General features: G+C 40.3%; 1 protein-coding gene across 2 annotated transcripts in view; it reads left to right on the forward strand.

Annotated features, from left to right (window-relative positions):
* LOC104317607 (protein spinster homolog 3) overlaps window positions 1-13,161 on the forward strand; it is a 31,064-nt gene extending 17,903 nt beyond the window's left edge. The window contains exons 9-12 of one of the 2 annotated variants that reach the window (XM_009918503.2): window positions 283-348; window positions 8,489-8,587; window positions 11,339-11,507; window positions 12,023-13,161. In XM_009918503.2, the coding sequence (XP_009916805.1) occupies window positions 283-348; window positions 8,489-8,587; window positions 11,339-11,506 (333 nt within the window). In that variant the 3' untranslated portion in view covers window position 11,507; window positions 12,023-13,161. The remainder of the gene's footprint in view (window positions 1-282; window positions 349-8,488; window positions 8,588-11,338; window positions 11,508-12,022) is intronic. The other variant, XM_009918504.2, reaches the window with a different exon arrangement.
* Window positions 13,162-20,179: the final 7,018 nt, after the last annotated feature.

Below are 20,179 nucleotides of genomic sequence, written 5' to 3' on the forward strand. Positions count from 1 at the left end.
GTTCATTACAGTTTATTTGGGAGGGTGGTATATGTTTCCTATTTTGGCTCTTCTGCTGAGGATTTGTGACACAAAGCAACCCACATACCTTCTCTGGTTCCTTTTCTCCTTTTAAGAAAAAGTTAGTTTTTGTTAAGCATAGACAGAGATGTTTAATTTATAAGTAGATGGGTATGTACAACAACTCTTACATAGATGAGCATAGTCAGTAAGCCTGCCTTCATCTTCACAAAAAAGAAGGTCAATGCAGTATGTATAATCACTGCTTTCTTCTTTTTGCAGATTTTTATTGCATTTGGAGAACTGTTTTTATCTGTAAACTGGGCTGTTGTGACAGACATACTGTTGGTAAGTGCTTGTGAAACTATTTCCTTATTTCGAGTTTTTCAACTTTTCTCAACATAATATTGTTCATAAGCCTGCATCTTGGTGGCCACAAGGACCTCCACCTTCTAGGAAGAGAAGAATGAACTCTTATGAAGAATACCCTTATTGGTAATCACATGCCACAATGTACTGCTGTGCAAAGGTGCCAGTAACAACATAGATATGGTGGTGCAGTAGTTCAAGTTCATTGTAAGCCCAGAAAGGAGATGTACTGATTTGGATGAAACTCATGCAAGTGGAACTAGCTAGTGCTTCTGGTACACACACTAGTTTGGATTTTCTGTACAGCTCTGTGTTGTTGGATGTCTGCCAGAAAATGGTCTGCACCAGAAAGACGGTCACTTTCTGTCTATAATCAGAGATTTTCTATTTGTGCTCCAAAGGCTTGAAAAGATGATCCAAATTAAGAGAAAGTCAATATTCTGTAGGCTGAAGTTAGTGAATCCGTTACAGTTCATCATTCTGTGAACTATTACAAGTTCCTTTATTCCAGAATACAGTACAGATAAATTCCAGCACTTGCAAGTCAAATTCATAAGTGGTGCCACACTGCCAAAGTGTTAGGCAAGCAGTGATGCTTATGAGACTCTTGGGGATTCCAGGACTGACACCACAAGCCCAAAGAATAGCAGTGCATTACTGCATTTGAATTCTGTTATCAGTAACTTTCTTTAGAAAGGAGTGATGTGAAAAGCACACATCTTGTGGCACAGTTAGTCTAGATATCAATGAGGAGCTAGTTCTTTTTATCATTGCAAAGGCTTTTAGGGTTAGTAATTTTTCAATGTACTTGAGTTTTTACTCAAAGGAAAAATTTGGCAACCTTTGGTTTATGCTGTAGCTCCACAGTCACTAATCGGTGTCTGCGTAAAACATGGGAGAGATATTGTTGTTACTATCACTGAACTATGCAGATCATCACAGTCTTATGAAGTAGTTTATATGACTTTTTTTTTTAAATTCCACAGTATGAACAAGCTGAATGTAGTTTATCAGTCAAATAAGCAAGGAAATGGTCCGCCTTGTTCATATCTAGTAATCAGACTACAGAAAGCTGATTTAAGTACCAAAGCCAGAGCTATTAAAATGATTGACAGTCCTTTTGTTGCTACCCATGGGCATAAAACAAAGCATTTGAATTGGCACTATCCTTTTCTACAAAGAGTAGAGTGCTGTATCACAAATGAGACACAGACTCTCTACTTTGGAGAATCTGCTTCTGTGGGATCCATGTGTTGCAGAACAGTGGGTGTGACTGTAACCCAAACATTTCAAGTGGGATGCTACCTGAGAGACAGAGATTGTTGAGACAAGTGTGGCACAGGCAAAATGCTGATGCAGCTGGTACTGACAGAAAGCAAAGTAGGGAAATTGTGTAGACATCAGAACAAATGAGAGAAGACACAAAGGTAAGGGCAAAGCAGAACAGGAATCTCTGACTGTTTCCCACCCTCTGGCTAATGATGGAAAACCAGTAGCTGAAGAGATCCTAAGCAAGAGTCACGTGAGCATTTTCCATTTTATGTAATAGTTTTTCATTCTAAGGGAGCTCAAATCTATTTGCAGATTGCTACTGTAAACTCCACTGCCATAATAAATCTTTCATGTAAGAACCACGGTGAATTCATTAATATGTAGCACAACATGCAGTGATGCACAATAACATGTCACGAGTTTAGGACAGTAAAGAGAACTTGCAGCCTGTGGCTCATGTGGAACACAGTTGCCTACAAGGCTGTCATTGCTTGCTACCACAGGAATTGAAAATTTACAAATGAGGTTGCTGTCAGTATGGTCTTAGTTGCTCAGATATACAACTTGCTTGGTAGTCCTTACAGCCAACTAAAAACAACTGGTAGAAAAGCTGAGCAGAGATAAAAGTATCTCTATTACAGTCTTCCATGTAAAAAGATGTGAACGTATATAGCCAAATGCTGAGCAACGTCTAGTGACAAAAGGGACTAGCTGTGAGGCACTACAGAATTCTCCTTCCACTGACTTGACCTTGCCTTGTTGACATGAGCCTGTTTATCCTCACACTTCATAGCTTGAAGAATCTTTCTTTACATTCTGATTGAGATGAAGGAATGAAACAACTTGTATTTCATGGTTCTTCAACAAAGCACTGCTGATATTGGCTATTGCATTATGTTCTCAAGTTACTGTTTCATGGTACTGCTCTCTACATGACAGTTTTCTGCACTCTGGAATTTTAATTTAAAAAAAAATAAAATTGCAGTCAGTATTAGTGAATTGGTTGCCTGCTTGAAACATCAGCCGGCAGCAAGAGGGTTTTGTTTCTTCTTTGACTGTCAAAGAATGGTCAGGAACAATTATCCTATGAGACAAGAGCTGTAGCCTTGAAGCAGTGAATAGATGCAGAAAAACTATCACTGGTCCAAAATGAAATTTTTTATTAGCTTCTATTTCAGTTTATTTTGAGATCGCTGGGTTTTTGCAACATTCTTTTTACATCAGTTGAGGCACCATTGAAGGATTTTTAATGTTTCTCAATTTACTTTTCTTTGAACTCCTACATCTGCATTTCAATTCTCTCCTCTGTCATTGTTAAAGAGGAAGGTGACATTGCTGAGTTAGATACTGTTGATCTATGATGGGGAAAGTAAGACAGGTGATTACTCTCGGCTCTTTCCTTCAGTTCCTTTCTGAACCCAAACTGCAAAGTTTGCAAGGACCTGTGCTTTCATTCAGTTCAATCACTCAGGTCTCAGCTTGCTTAGGGAATGCTGCATCATATTGCAGCCTGCAGGAAGTCTATCGGGAGCATCATTGCCATATCCTGGATACATGTAAATCCAGAAAAGGAGGAAGTTCTTGTCTCCTGAGTGACTGACACCCCTCATTTGTATTTATTTTAGAATCTTTTGGGTTTAGGTACAAGCAGTATTGCATCAACTGGCAACAAATGAGAGGGTGAAAAGTTTGGTGGAGCAGAGCTCTGGAGTGGTGTGTTCCCCCTGAGAGCAGACATTCAGTGTATTACCATGAATGTGCTTCGGGTTGGATCTGTTGAATTCTAAATGTTACTAATTGTTTTATCAGAAAAATGATGGAATTCAGCTGAATTTGTGGATGTCTGCTTGTTCATTGGCAATCTCAGTTGGGAGTTGTGTTTCATCCTGCTGAAAACCCATGGGTTCAGTGTATTACTTTGCCTGAACTGTGTCATAGATAACGACAGTAATTTCTCTTTTTGCATTGTTTCCCATGTGAACTGGTAGGATATCTGATCATGTGGCTGGATTTGCTAATGCATGTTCTTATTTTGCCATGAAAATGACTTTTCTTTCTTCCCACATGGCACTACTAGCCACACAATGTAGCTAGGAATTCATTTATCCTGCGACCTGTGGAGCTGAAGACAAAGGAAGATGCTGACTGAATGATAAGGATTTTCTTCCTTTGTGGCTAATACATCAAGATGCATTGCATGTAGCAACATTTGTGCCTCTTATTCAGCTGTAAACATGGAGGTATCATCTACTGTACAACTACAGTCATAATGTGCAAGTGGAGAAGTGCTGTAGCTGCCTTGCTTACAATATGCTGGCATACTGGGAGGCTGTACATGGAGTGTACCTTATGAATTATGTTTTCCATCTGTGAGGTAATGGGACTCTGTCTTTTAGGTTTTTGGTGGCTAATAGCATAGGAGATACTGGAACTAGAAATTAATATGGGTTTGGGAAGGCTACCAACATGTCCCCATCTTTGTTTGGAAGTGCCCTGGGAGGTATAGGAGCATTTACCAGCCTGTCTGTTCCATCTGCTTTTTTAGCTGACAGCTCTGTCACATAATCTGAAGGAGGATCTCTAAAAGCTCCAAGAGACAGCATGACAGAGTTAGCAAACTAGATCTGTTTGGGGCACCCTGGTTATCTGTCAAGGCATCTGGACTGGGATCTCCTAGGATATGACAGTGTGTAGGATGTCATCTGCATCGCTGACACTGCGTGGGTAACTGGGCAGTCACTGTGGACAGGCAGGATGCTATGGCTATTCCAAAGTCTCTGTTTGTGGGAGCGTTTGGTTTCTTCTTTTCCTAGTGAATCCTACAGTGCCTTGAGCTTTTGCATATGGTTTCCATTGTGCAGAGGAACCTGAGTAATAGCACAGGCAGAGTTTGTATGAGCCTCGTAATATAGGAAACCTCCTATCCTTCTCTTCCATTTTTCTTGTTACAGCTCGTCATGTGTCTCTTGTAGTTACAGATATGACATATTAAATAAATGTGGTAAGGAAGTGGTGCAGGGCACCGAGAAAGCAGAATTGCATTTATCTTTTCTCATGCCTGCAATGCCCACAATGTATTAAGTGCATAACAATATTTGATTTGTATTTCTCAAACACAGCCTGTCATTATCAATAAAAGTGAGGAAATCTGAGTCTAGGACAGATGACATGATATCCTTGGAGAGCCAAGAACGGACAGTCTCCAGTCTCGTACAGTCTGTCATAGCAAGGTCTACTTCCCAAGCTCAGAATTTTCTACTGTAGTTTCTTTATCTCTCTTTCTGTACAAGAGTCTGTTCCCAAAGTGCAGATGCTCAACTGGTACTCCAGGCAGGTTCTGAGAGAAAACAAAACTTGGGTAGACTGCATGCCCTTAGTCTAGGCCAAAGTGTGCCATGACCACAGTGAGGAGGAGCTGTTGGACTGCTCCTTCATCCCATGGATGACAAAGATTTCAGCTTCCAGATCAGCCAGTTTGACATAACTCTGTTCTTACACTGGCAGGGGACTGGATGCAGTGTGATGGCAACATGACATTAAAGTGGTTTTCTGTAACTCTGAAGAGATCTCCAAGACATCCCTGTTTTAATATTTATTATTTTTGAAGAACTCTATCTAAATATTCCTAATGAAAAATAGATGTTCCATCCATGGTTAGAAATACCTACTTTGGAGAGACTAGGAATGGAAAAGGATACCAGCTAGCTGTATGTGTACAAAGTAAGGAAGGAGGTTGTGACTTTCAGTAAAACTGCATTGTATAGAGTACTCTTACTGGGTGCAAAGATGCTGTTTTAAGATGTTGAGTGATTTGTGTATCCAAGTTTGTGGCCACTTCTGGCTAAGAGGGGCACTGCCAATGTGGTCTGATTCTTTACTGAAACTGGTTGCGATATGGGGTAAGCAGCACCAAAAGGCTCCCACTGAATGGAATGAGTTATATGAGCTCTTGAGAAACTCCCTCTCTGAACAGAGGAAATTTGGCTGTAGAAAAAAGTATGTCACTGCTCATTGCTGTGTTTCTGGCATTCCAGCAGGGTGTAAGGCCTGTTACTGCTTAGAAAACCCTGCCTACAAGAAGGGTTTGCTAGGCAGAGATAAGAGGACAGATAGCCAAGTTGGCTATAATTTTGGTAATTGTGTCGGGGGAAATCTATTTTCTTTCTCATTTTAGATCAAATGCTCTGTTAAATCTAAATGGAATTCATAGCCTCACTTCCTGAGGAAAAAAGACTTACTACAGTCTGTCACTGCTTTGTCTTTAAGTTTTGAAACCATGGATTTCAACCAAGTTTAATAAAGAGTTAGACACCTCAGGAAGACCCAAGTTCCTACAAGCCTTGTGAAAATAGGTGACCTGGCTGAGAAAAATTTATCCAAATTGGCATCCCCCAGAAGAGCTGCGGTTTAGGGAAAGACTCTGCAGCACATACATCTTGTCAAACATGACAGAAACTGGTAGAAATAGGTTTGTGAGAGAGAGATGTAAAGCATGAAAGCCATAGCAATGGAAAAAGCTTGGCACGATACTTAAACCACAAGATGTAAATCATGCATTATTCTGTGAATGGGTTTTTATCAAAATAATGTTTTTTAGGTGTTTTGATTCTGTATGTGCTCCAATCTTCATACCAAGAATGTATGTCATGCTAGCTCTGGCAGATGGGGGCCTGCAAGAGGGAAAGGAATGCAGTGCTACAGAATCCTCTGTCAATCCACCCCTGAATGCAAGCCATTACACTAATACAGCTTATTGTCCTTCCTGTTTCTGCATCCGTGCTATGGATCTGTAGTTTCAGTACAGTTTAAATGCTGTAACTTACTGGTATGTACAAGTCCTGACTGCATGTGCTACTGAAGTATTTTTTGCTCTCATTCTCACAAGAGTAATTAACCTCAGTGTCTTGGACAATGTTGCTTCCTTACCCACCTGCTTTAGTGTCCACTAATGCAGTTCCACTCACCCTAAAGATGTGGCATTAATGTTGCTATTGTGATACAGCTACACAGAATCATAGAATCATTTAGGCTGGAAAAGACCCTTAAGGTCATCGAGTCCAACCATCAACCCAACACCACCATGCCCACTAAACCATGTCCTGAAGTGCCACATCTACACATTTTTAGAACACCTCCGGGGATGGTGACTCCACCACTTCCCTGGGGAGCCTGTTCCAATGCCTGACAACTCTTTCAGTAAAGAATTTTTTTCTAATATCCAGTCTAAACCTCCCCTGGCACAACTGGAGGCCATTTCCTCTCATCCCATCACTAGTTACTCGATAGAAGAGATCAGTACCCACCTCACTACAACCTCCTTTCAGGTAGTTGTAGGGAGCAATAAGGTGTCCCCTCAGCCTCCTTTTCTCCAGACTGAACAGCCCCAGCTCCCTCAGCCGCTCCTCACAAGACTTGTGCTCCAGGCCCCTCACCAACTTGGTTGCCCTTCTCTGGACATGCTCCAGCACCTCAATGTCTTTCCTGTAGTGAAGGGCCCCAAACTGAACACAGGACTCAAGGTGTGGCCTCACCAGTGCCGAGTACAGGGGAAGTACATCTTAGTGCTAGGTAAATATTTTTTAATCTAATATTTTGAGGCCTCTTTAAACACAAAGAATGATAATAAAACTATAAGTTAAATGTGAGAGTGGATCTTTTTTTTCTTCTAAACCCAACTTGCCATGTGTGTTAGTGTTTCCTTAAAGGTGTCTATAGAGCCACAATATAGTTTATATACCTTGAGTTTGTCTCTTGGTGAAACACCAGTCACCCTATTAATTAGTGTTTGAGACACCCTAAGTGATGTTCAGATCAGTTTCCAAAAAAATCAAGTTGGGGAGTAGAAGACTGGGAGAATATTAAGCATTTTGTCTCTGATATGAGCAAGTGGTTGGAAAACAAATGTATGAAGGTTTAAAATTGCTTCTGTCTCATTCTGACTGTGAATGCTTTTTGCGTAAATGTATTATTGAAAGAGAGAGACACAAATTATATAGAATCATACTTTACTTCTTCAGGCACAGTTGATCTTCAGTAGCACAGACATAAAGCCCTTATTACCCCCAAATGACTATATTTCATTTTAAATAATAGTTCTAATCTATGTGATGCTTTGCAGTGTTCTGGATGTGCACCACATCTTCTTCTTCAACTTGTTATTTAAACTGTGTGCACTCAAAAGCATAATCATTCTGAGGTATTGTTACTAGACTAGCTATATCTCAGGTGCTATCCAGTTACAAGCAGCAAACTTCTGCCATCAGAGCTATCATCAAAGCACCATCAGCCACCTTCTGGTCTGCCAGGTTGAGTCCCCTCCCTCTGTCTTCACACGGTCTGCCAGGTCTCAGCTGACATCCTTTATAGCCATGGCAGCTACCTCAGGTTCCAGGTACCCCAGTTTCCCCCCAGCAGTCTAGACCATGCCTGCTGCCACAATGTCATAAGAGATTTTTCTCAGAGGCTGTCAGTGCTGAATCTCCTTATTAGTAAATCAGTATGACTGCAAGGGTTACTGGCTGGAGGTTTCTGTTAGTTGCGTGGCCAAGTGAATCTGTACAAGCTGCTGTGAGTCTATGAATGGAGGCAGGGGAGTCATGTTTTTCCTACTTTATAGGGATTCCCCCTTGTGTGTTGCTTTCTTGAATTGTTTTATCCTCAGCAAAACATCCAGTGTACTCTTTTGCTCAGAATAACTTCTCTGTCTCCAAACTTGTAAACAATGTTTGATTATTAAATATATAAAAATGAATATATTCATTTCTCTAGAATGTTGTATAAGTAGTTGGCCATTCATGATAATCACTCTATTAATATTCATTTTCTTGTGGGTTGTGTTTTGTTTCAGTATGTTGTGACACCAAGACGGCAGTCTACAGCTATTGCCCTGCAGATTTTGGTGAGCCATTTGCTGGGAGATGCAGGCAGCCCATATCTCATTGGGATTGTAAGTGAATTTTCTGCTTATTGAGTTTCATTAGGGTAAAACTTTTAGAATCTGAAAGACAGACTCTCACAGATTGTAGATGCTTCCTGGTCCAAAATTAGAAGTTACTCAAATTGGTGGCCTTGGTATTAGAATACAGAAAGACATTTTTCTGAACATTTTTACATGCATGCAACTTCTGGTCCTGTGACACTGCAGGTATGTAGAATATAATTCTATACCTGTAGGTGTAAGTAGTTCCACGCAGTGTGTAAAAATTTATTTTGATTTTAAATTTGCAAACTCATAAATTTTTGAAGGGATATGTTTTTGTACTTGGATTTAAGCACTTTCTGCTAAGTTTGTGAGGAGTTTCATGGAAATTAATCAAATAATACATTTATATATCTTGAAACCTAAAACTCTTAGTTCAAATCTTAAGGTTTGAAATCTTGCTATTAGTCAATACTCTCTTGAAAATCAGAACAAGAGTGACTGCAATGGTTGCCTTTTGATACTATTTGGCATTCAAAGCTCTGGCCTCAAAGCACCTTAACCTTGGATTCCCGTATTGCTTGAGAACTTATTTCTCTGCCTTTCCTACATTTACTTGATCTTAGGTGCTTCTGGACAAAGCAGCCTAGTACTGTTTTCTCCTTGCAGTTCAACTGGTTTAGTTCCAGTGGATGATATCTGTCAGTGTTGTTTCACTCCTTCATTATTTTTGATTTAACACACAGTAATTCTGCACACAGTAGCTAACCGATCACCCACTTTGATTTTTCTGCTTTACTGGACATGGGAGACAGAGTGAATTGTTGTTGTTGTTTTAAAGTTTTGTTTATATGGAAGTTTATTTTCAGAAGTTCACCTCAGGTATATCTGTTCTTTCTTTGTCACATGTTAACAGTGTTAGGGTTAGACAGGGCCAGACAGAAATGTCTGAGTATGCTGTGCCTGAAGGCGCAGCTGCTGCTGGTCCAGCCAGACAGGAGATTCCCCTTGTTCTCAACTGGGTGCAATCTGTCTGGCAGAGAAGACAGCCGCCTCTCACCAAGAGATTCCTCCTGCTGGCTCTCTTTTTCTGGCAAATGAAGAGACCACTTTGCTCATTGGTGTGTATTAGGAAACTACTGCCCTCGCACCGATTTGGCGTATGCATGGGGGAACATAATAACTGACATCCCTGTGTCATGAAAAATGGCAAAAATGGGAGGTATCTTAAAAGCTGAAATATGTCTTGTGCATTCTCCCTTTGACTCTTCTATTGATTTATGCTTCCTGCCTGAAAGATGAAGATGTTTGTATCTCTTACCCACTGTTCTTTGCCATCTTTGGCACAGAGAGAATTGAGGCTTCCTGCTGGATGTGCTGCTGCATCCTGCTAGTAACTGTGTGCAGAATACTTCTTCTGAAGTACTTTGCATGCAGTTGCCTTAAATAGCAGCTAATCGAAAAGTGTGAAGACAAAAAAAGCTTATCCAGATGAGATTAGCCTTGGGTAACCTTGCAACTTTGCAAAGAACAGAGACAATAAATCCAGGAATAAAACTGCTATATGTCCAAGTGGGGTCGTATGCAATGAGCACAACATTGTCTTCTGGAATGCTTCTTTGAACCAATAGACCAAGGCTGCCCATGTCCGCTGTTGATTAAATACCAAATCTTCTGCATTCATGTCTTGCTATTGTTTGCTAACCTGCTTCAGCTAGCCCTTTAGCTTAAAAACTGTCTGGAGAGTCAGAGAATAGTCTTTTTCAGAGTCTGTTTTTCTTCCCTCTGCACTCCAGGGATTTTCTTATTAAGCATTTTAAAATTAAATGCATTAGGTTTCTATTCTGGCCATTATGCTTACTGTGGTCCCTAAGTGCCCATTTAGAGTTGATCATGCTCTTATCTGCCTAAACTGTCATAAAAAATCATACTAAACCCAGTGAAGGTTGAAGAGTCTCATATTTGTGTATTTCAAGTCACATTGCACATTCTAACCATCAAGAACAAATGTGGGAATAAAAATGACTGTATTCAACATTCATCTTTTTGTTTATGCTAAGAAGAGTTTCTAAGTTCCTGGGTTAAGTGTTGTATCTTATTGAGTTTCTTGAAATCAGCTTTTCTTTCTGTCTACAAAAATAAAATCTATGTGTGTAATTTATAGCTTTTACAACCTCATTCTCGAGCCAGTGCAAAAAGCAGCTGCTTGGTATCTTCTTCCCAGTTCCCCATAATGTCACTCCATGACTCCTCAAATGCCTTTTGGCTCGAAAGTAGACTCCACTCTTGTCTCAAATGAATTTCCACCTCTTCCCTTTTTAATGAGTGTTGCTGCTTGTGCCTGTATTGATGCTAACCCCGTTTCTGTCCATTTGATGCTGATTAGGAAGGTATAAAGTTATCACATAACATCAAGAAATGATAAAGGTGATTGCCAAATGTCTGTTCTGTGCTAGCTATCTGGAGATGGACTAGAAAATGGTAAAATGAGCTAATGTTTGCCAAACGTTACAAATACTGGTTGCAGTATTTCCTACTCTTGTGACCGGAGGCACTGAAGGTATAAAAGAACATAAGCTTCCTTGACCAAATGGAAGCTGGACAGCAGTGAAGTACAGCTGTATTGCGTACTGGGTTTGACAAACTCTGGTAGCAGACTTTTCGACCCTATCTGCCTAATTTTATTCTTTTCAAGGACCACACCGTAAACAATCTGTTTAAACCAAGAGAGGAGAATGATGTTATCCCAGATTAATGACAGCCTTGTTCACTCCCTAGATCTCCAATGCTATCCAGGCCAAGAATGCTTACTCATTCCAGTGGAGCTTCTGGAGCATGCAGTACAGCTTTATCGTGTGTGCTTTTGTTGGTGTCTTTGGAGGAGGTTTTTTCCTCCTGACATCTTTCTACATTGAGGAAGATCGTAAAGAAGCGGAGAGGCTTTGAGGTTTATATACATCTTTATAACCTTTAAACCTGTATCTGATTGCTTTCCTGTTAGTACACTAGCCATGATATCAGCTCTGTAAAGTTAAAACACAAATGTCTGCATTATGTTAGTACCACATTAGTTTCTATAAAAAAAATAAAGGCAAAATCCCAGCAAAGTCTCAGATGAAACAAACCTCCCATACTGAGCAAAGCAGACTGCAGAACACACAAGGATCAGGGAAGTGCTATTAGTGACACCTTCAAAATGCTGCAGTATATGGAGGTAATAAAAATAGCTTTACTGTAATGCACCACTACAGATTTCATGGAAGGTGCAGTTCTTTTTCTACTCTGGTCTTTCTGAGCTGAGTAGAACCAGTCCTAGCTCTCTGTAATACTGCTCCCTCTTCCCTGAAAGAAGTCATATGCAAAGTGTAAAAGACTTAAAGAAAACTTGTTGAATTGGACAGAACACTGTCCTCAATCACCTAGATTCTTACAACTTCCTTCTGCTCTGACTTGGTTTTCTAGGTACCAGAAATGAATGCTGTCTTTCAAATGAAGATGAACTCAGGGGCAAGATTTGCAAAGAAGAAAAGAATGTCCTCCCCTTTTTCTTTCCTTTTTGCTTAATGAGATACAGCTAGAGAAAAGGCCAAATAACAATTCCTCCATATGGCAGAAAATCCTGCATACTGACTTTTTTGGATGCTTTTGACTGTGAGTCAAAAATTGCTATTGCATTGGCATATGGCAACCCTCCCCCATCTGCAAAACACACACAAGTATTCTGTGGAGCTGGGGAGCTCCAGAAGGTAGTGTATAGAGCTGTCACAGGCACGACTGCTAACCTAAACAAGACAGTAGCATTTAAGGCAGAATGTCTCATGGAGATTAGGAAGGGAGGCCTATGAATTCTCAGCAGGATAATATTTGCCTGTAGAATTTGGAAAATATAGATAGTACAAAAAATGTTTTCAGTTGTCTGAAATGACCAAAAGCAGAAACTATCAAAGTCAGTGTCAAATTCAAGAGTGGAGGGTTGTGATCATTTTATATGTAATATGTTAACGGCCTCTTTCTAATCCTTTGAGGCTCTTCAGCATATCCTCAGGCCTTGGGTAAGTATCTCCTCTCATGAGTGAACAGTAGTAGCTGTAGAACCACTTAAATATAACTATCCATTTGAGCTCTTATCTCTGAAGTGCATAAGACTTTGGATGTGGTATCTGTTGTCATAATATCATGCCAGGTGCCAAACAGGACATGATTAGTGTAGCCAGCTTTCATTGTTTGATGTGGTGTAGTTCCCAGCAGCACTTGAAAGTCAAAGCCTGAGGAAGATATTAGCAAGTGAATTGTGAAGTATTATGAATCTTGCCTGATTCTCCGAGTAAATCATAAGGATCATAAAGCAAAATATTCCTGTAATGACTGTGAATATCGAATGTTATTATAAAGGGAATAATTCAGCAACTGCAGATTTTTGTTTCTCCCTCTACCTCCCTCATTTAAAAAAAAATCTGTTCTGAAACCTGACTTAAACCCAGGTAGTGAAATTTGGGCAGAGCTTATGCCATTATGAGAAATAATAGAGAAACTTTTTTGTGATACTCAGTAAGAGTGTAATAATTGTTGTAATAATTAAAATAAAAGTTGGTATTCTGAAAGACTGAGCAACTTTTTCTGGTTGTAAAAACTAGCCAAAGCCATTATACCACTGACTTTTTGGAAATTCATGTGGTGCCAGAGAACCCATGTCCAACAAGGGGTTTTTACTGTTGGATATGGATGCATCAGCTTGTAGAGGTCCTAAGTGTTTGTCTTAACATTTTTCAGGCTATTTTTTAAGCTACCTGGTAGCAATGTTTGGTTTGAAACTTCTTGCTTATGTTCAGCAGACCTGGTGAAATTTGTAGCATTTGTCTTCCAGCTAGAGGGAGAACAATTCACTTTGCACCAATGCATCATTGTAGGATGAATTTGGGAGGTCTAAAAACATTCTCTAAGGCCTTCTCAACTCACTGCACACTTGAGGTTGGACTTGCAAGAGCCTGAGATTCATCTGGTACACTGTTACTGTACCACACTGTTTGATGATATCCACATGGTTCTGGCAACCAGCTACTTTGTTGAAAAGTTAAATTCTGAGATGAGGTTAAATTCACCAATGCAATGTATTGTACAGCAGTACCTTCACTAGATACCGTTTACTGTTACATCACTTTATGCCCAGAAACTGATGGAAGAGTTCTGTGAAAAGTGCACATCAGTATTTGAGGCCATAAAATTATTTTGGTTTTGTTTAATTCTATGATATTTGCTGGTGAAAACAGTGCCAGATCCTTCCTTAGTATTTTATCAGAACTTCTCAGAAGCTGCATATAAGCGTACTGCCATAATGATTTGCATTGTGCTTCAAGTCTCTTGTACACAGTATATAGACATGTATATTATGTACAGCCTAATTCTGAAATTGTCTGCGAATATTGGTATTAGGTAATGATTTGTGTTTGGTAAAGAATTCATTTTACAAGTGTCCTGGGTTCAGCTGGGATAGAGTTAATTTTTTTTTACAGGAACCTGGGAGGTGGGGGGCATAGCCGGGGCAGCTGACCTGAACTGGCCAAGGAGCTATTCCATACCATGGGACATCATGCTCAGTATATAAAGGGGGAGCGGGCCGGGGGGTGGGCTCTTCTTTTCGGTGGGGGAAGTGGCGGAGCGTCAGGTCCGGGGTGGTGAGCAGTTGCACTGTGCATCACTCTTTTTGTATACTTTTTCATTAGTACCGTTGTTGTTGTTGTAATTTCTTTGTGTTGTTCCAGTAAACTGCCTTTATCTCAACCCTCGAGGCTCCAGGTTTGTTTTTTTTCCCTCTCCTCCGTCTTCCCCCCATCCCACCGGAGGGGGGCGGGAGGAGTGAGCGAGCGGCCGCGTGGTCCTTTGTTACCGGCTGGGCTGAAACCACGACAACAAGGTAACCTGATACTGTGAAATGTGTTGAGCTTGGATTTACAGAGCTCTGAGGATCAGTAATGGAATCACAAGATTCTACCTCTGTTGCCAAACTCTAGAGATAAAGTTTGCAATTGCTAAAATCATTGACAGCTGCAAACCAGATGCCCCCAACACCACAGCTTGTTCCTTGTAATTCAGGCAGACAGGCCCAGATCTTGAGAATCATTTTTCCCATATTCAGCTATGGTAGGATTTTAGCAGCTTGATAGTACTTCTCTATTGGTATGTTCATGATTTGCCCTGTAAACAGATGATCTATTTATCACTTTTGTTAAGTCAGCATTAAATTCTTCTTAGGAAAAAAAAATCAGGACCTGTATCTGGAATACTGCGGAGGCATGCATTTGACATATGAGCAAGAGATGCCAAATGCTGTTCTGTAGATGGTACATGAAGTCCATGACAAACTCATTCCTACTCCTACTCTTAACCTCCTTTGTGAAAGTCAGTGCCTAGAAATTAGCAGGATCATGCTGACTAGTTCAATTCTATCTTTTCAAATGCTTCTCTCTTTTCTTTGTAATGTAACGGGAGAGGACTTTTATTTTTGTTAATTTTTTTTCTGCATTTTAGCAAGACTAACATCCACGCCTGGAGGTTGGATGCTCTGAGCTGTGCCTGAGCCTCCCTGGAGCTGCACTGTCCTCTGTCTTGCTGAGAACTGCTGACTTACTTAGATGTTATGCAAAGGTGCAGTGCCTGTGTGAAACAGCCCTGGGAGGCTCTGCCTCCAAAGCAGGGAAACTGTTTCCATCATCTGTTTGACCCTGTGTTGTCTTAAATAAAGATAAAACTTCCTAGGACGTATAAAAGGAGTAGAATTTCTTAAAATTTTCTGCATGTCTTGAATTTTCTTCTAGCAGGAGGCATCAAATTCTGCACTGAGGTGTTAACAAAAGTTTCTTTATGCTAGAGGGGGTTGTTGTGCATTGTAGCTAAGACATTACACTTTTTGCATGCCATCAAAAACCTGTATTAGTCACAAGTCCTGTCACACGGCCAGCAAAGGAACAAAAGTTCTCCTTAGGCATCAAGTGAAATACCTGTTGTTTTCTATGGTTCCAACTGAGTAGAAGTAAGAAAAAAGCAGGGGGCTTAAAGAAGTTATTAAATTTGCTGCTCTATCTAGGTTGGAAAGAGCTGCTGCTGGAAGCTTCTTGTTATTGAGACAGTTTGTTCTGCAGCATGCAACCTGCTTGGAATCTGTCCCTTGCATCAAATGAATGACAATTGAACAAGTTCACAAAACTTGTATTTTCTGTAACTGTTCGTATTATTCTCCTCCTACCTTTAACATTTCTTCTTTGCTCTTTCCAACCGAAATAGTGGGTTAGAGGCCCTTTGGAACAGCTCCAAAATGTGTTATTTTATAAGTCCATTCAGGTAATGATTTTGATCTTTTCCTCCCCTTCTCTCATTCCCCAAAGCAGGGACAGGTGGCTGGTACAACCTTAGTGCTGTTTATGTGGATACTTTTTTAAACAAGTTTTAGAACTCTGCTTGGCATAAAAATCGCCTTCAGAGTCATGATTATTTCTAGCTTCTGCTAAATGCCTGTAAAGGCATCAAGTGGCCAGGACATGTCTAAGATGCAACAGTACCATGGTCTGTAACTGTATCTCCAGAGTGCTTCCCTCCACTAGTGATGTTGTGTGAGATTGCTATCAGCAGAATTTTAATTGTCAAAGATGTTTCATGTAACTTTTTCTCTCCCTCCCCCTCTCCTTCCCAAACAAGTAACCCTGTGCACTGCTCCTGAAAGAGGTTTTGCAGCACCTAAGAAATCTTTCTGTACTGTGGCTGAAGGTGTGCAGATGGTAGACCACAGCTTACCAGGCTACAGATTTATATATTCTGTCTAGGCTGCTCTCTTCTAAGAAGATCTTCTGTTTTATTCCTCTTTGCCCTAAGCACTTGTGCAGCTGAATTGCCTTTTGCAAAATATTTTGCAGAACAGCTGTGATCCTTTATAATGCTACTGACATAGCTGTGAGTGTCAAAAGCACCATTTAGCTTGGGAAAAAAGGCTCAGGGTTGCTGCTGTCATTCTGAGGGACCTGTGCTAAGACTGGATCAGTTGTGACAGTACCAACCCTGATGGCTGTTTTACTAACTCATTCCTAACTTCCACTGAAGACTTTAGCACATTCTTAGGTAGCCTGTGTCAGTACTCCATCAATGAAAAATTGGCAGTTTGCCCCCTACTATATTATTGCAGAATCATTGGCTGAATTCTGTCTTGCTCATCTCTGCTGCACTTGTCTTTCCTTGTATTCCCTCCATTGTCTAGTGACTAGAGATTCACCTAGTGCCTTTATCATTAGGTATATATGTCCTTTTAGTTTAGAATTTGTAGAATAATTAACTGATTCCTGTTTGGAAAGTAAGCTAAAAGAAGTACACACTGTCCACCTGACAATAGCATAATACGCGTACAGAAAAGCCAGATCAGCCAAAGCCATGCTGTAGCTGACATTAGTTTTTTCTTAGCGGGAGATCCATCATCTCTGATTTTTGCCTTCCCCTCCTCACATAAAAATGCAGATGCAGTGTCTGTTGAAATAAATTCTGAAATAACTAAGAAACCTAAAAATCCTCCATTATCCCAAAACCCTTATGGCAAAAGTTTTCTTCAGAGATACTTCTGCTGTTTTGCAAACATTGTTCACTCTTCAGGCCTCCTTCAAGTACTGGGCTCTCCTACACTGCCTGCAATACTGCTAGTTACTGCTGCCTGTGAGGGTTCCCGGGACCTGGAGACCTCCTCCCTTGAGATAGGCAAAAAAAAGTGATGAAAGAACAATGTCTGTGGGTCCCTGCCAAGTTGTCCTGGCATTCAAGTAGCTGGAACTGGCTGTATTCCATTACAAGAGAGCCACTGGGTTCATCTCAGTTCTATAATTATCTTCATTGTAATCCAATAAAGCCTTGGAAAAGTTCTTAGAAAGCTTTTTGTTTATAAGGGAAACAAAGGTTCATATGAAAAGACTCTTGATCCTAATGTGGTGTAGCTAACCAAAATTGTGTTGATCTCATTTTGTGTAATTTAATGTTTTCATAACAGTTTTGTTATTAGTATGTAAATTGACTACGTATCCTGCAGTAATAAAATAGCTGTAATTTTGAGAGATTAATGTAAGTGCTGTCAAATCCCATTGCAGAAAGATCCTTTGTGATTGTACTGTTAAATGTACATAGATTTGGAATGGGACTGAATCCCAGTAGGCCTAACCCTGCCAATGGAGCTAGGGCAGGGCTCGAGAAATGTACAGTGTCTCCATAAAATCAGGATTATATACAATGAACAAATCTGACCTGTACAGGATTTAGCTCATATTGTGGTACTAAGATCTGATTTTATCTGCTCATCTACTGTGATGGTTTTTTCCCTACAGTTAACATTTTAATATATTATTACGAAAAATGCTTTTAAGTGGAATTGAAAGCTAAATGCATGCATTCATGTATGCAGGTATAATTTTCTTTCCAGTATTTAATGTGTTGGGCAGTAGACTTGAAACTGGTGTAAAAAGGATGAAGGTAACTGTTTCTGAAAGTCCTGACTTCAAGCTAGCTATTTAATTCCACCATAATGTACCCTAGTAAGTGGCCTGACTTTTTTTCTTTCCTCGTTCCTTTTTTTCAGAGCCTTGCATCCTTCTGTTCCTTATGAAGGCGGTCTGAGCAGCTGTGTGTTCAACACTCAAGAAAATCAGGCCATTTACTTAAAGAATTAATTATGGGTTTAGGAGCCTAATCTTAGGCACCTAATTTTTGAAATCTTGGTTGTAGGCATTTTTTTCAGAAATCTCTCTATCCTGGTAAATGAAAACCACTTAAAGAAATGCAGGTCTGCAAGTACTCCTTAATCTTCAGTCTGGTAGATATTGCAACTGTTAACTTTTTCATAGCTTTTTGCCTTTATAGTTTATGTTTTCAGTGAATGAACTTGTTCTTTGTGGTATTGACAACCCACCGCAGAGGAGATATCACTGGAACTTCTATGTCAGAGCTGGGAGCAGACAGAGCTGTAGTAAAAGAGGACATGAAGTGAAAAAGGACACCTGAGTTCTTGCAGAGAATATTTCCTCAGTAAAACCGGGTGAAGAGATGTTTCTTCAATCCATTTGGATAACTCTGTGGATTCAACTGTGGAATAAAATGCAGATCTCAGTGTAAAGGAACAGACTCACCATCTCTGATTTTTAAGAGCGTTGCAGGAAGACAACCTTGTGGTATGATGTAAGAGAGGTATGTGGGTATGAGCATAGGGGTGAAGAGGAGAGGTGATTGATGAAAAATGCTGGTTAAGCAATCCAGTTCTTTTTACAGTAAACATATTAGTCTGGTTTTTGCATTAGGAATGACTAGAGATGGTTAACCTAGAGGATGGTTAATGGCAGCTAGATAGTGTTTAAGCAATATCTTATCCTAGAAAATTATGTTCATGATCTGATTGGTACCACAAAAGCCTCTGCAAGCCAGCAGTCTCTCTTAGTAGCCCTTCCAATTAATCTGGGTAACCTAGGATAATTCAATGGGAATTGCATGGTAAGCTCCTGAGCAAGGGAATTATTTTCCTTTGGCCCTTTGTTTGCCTGGAAGTCACAGAAGACAGAGCCGCTTGCCTGATCTGTAAAGTGAGGAGGCATAGCTCCTAAAGAAAATTGCAGTTCTATTTTCAGAATTGTTTTAATTGGGCATCAGATATGTGTATCTCCAACCTATTAACCTGGTCACACTGTGTGGTCTGATCCTCCTCTAATAGCATGTGATTAAATGTGATTCATCATCATCTCCGCTAAGCGCATGCAAGTGGGAGAACATTGGTAGTGAAGCAGATGCAGTTACTCTCATACCAGCTGCTTTCTCCTGTAAATTTAGTTTGTATTGTTAAACACTGTCATGTTGTCTTAGGGGGTCTGTGTCTCCTGATTTAGTGTGATGACTAATGTTCTTTGCTGCACTTTACCAGAGGCTCAAAGTGCTACTGGAAAGGGTGAGACTGACAGAAACAACAGGACTGAGGCATGGACATCGGTGGCTTTGAAGGAACTCAGTTATCTGTGTCTGGGGGAGAAGAAAATTTTCATGCTTACTGGCGTTGCCTGGACTTGCCAACTTTATTACAGAACTTTTATCTTTTTTTAAGGGCAAGGTATGGGATGAAAGGGGAAAGATTTACATCTGCTCTTGTTCCATAAAAAGCAAATGTTTAACCAAAAAAGAATAGCTTGTTTAAGTAAAGAGAGAGGTCTAGCAGGGAGCTTGTAACTGCCCACAGAAGAGGTGGGGCCACAGGATGGGTCTGCTTCAACAAGTAATTGGCTTTTTTGTGATCCCAACAATTCCAGAGCAGACTTCTTTAACTACAAGTAAGTACTTTTAGCTTCTTGAGTGTTGCAAACTTGCCTTAAAACCAAGCTGAGCTGCCTACTTTAAGGTGCCTATTTTTCTACCTGATGTGAGAAATGTCTGCCCACCAATGATGCTGTGGAGGTGCAAGAAAAGGATCCAAATGCCTCCTCTTCCTCCTAGCCTTGAGACTTTATTTCTAATGGCCCTGGAGAGCCAGTGGTAAAACTTATTTGTCCTGAGGCAGCATTCAGCAGAGGGGCTAGAGTATCTGATTTCCAATGAATACCTGCATATGTCAAATATGTACAT

The sequence above is a fragment of the Haliaeetus albicilla genome, chromosome 9, assembly GCF_947461875.1.
Source record: "Haliaeetus albicilla chromosome 9, bHalAlb1.1, whole genome shotgun sequence".
NCBI classification, from domain to species: Eukaryota; Metazoa; Chordata; class Aves; order Accipitriformes; family Accipitridae; genus Haliaeetus; species Haliaeetus albicilla.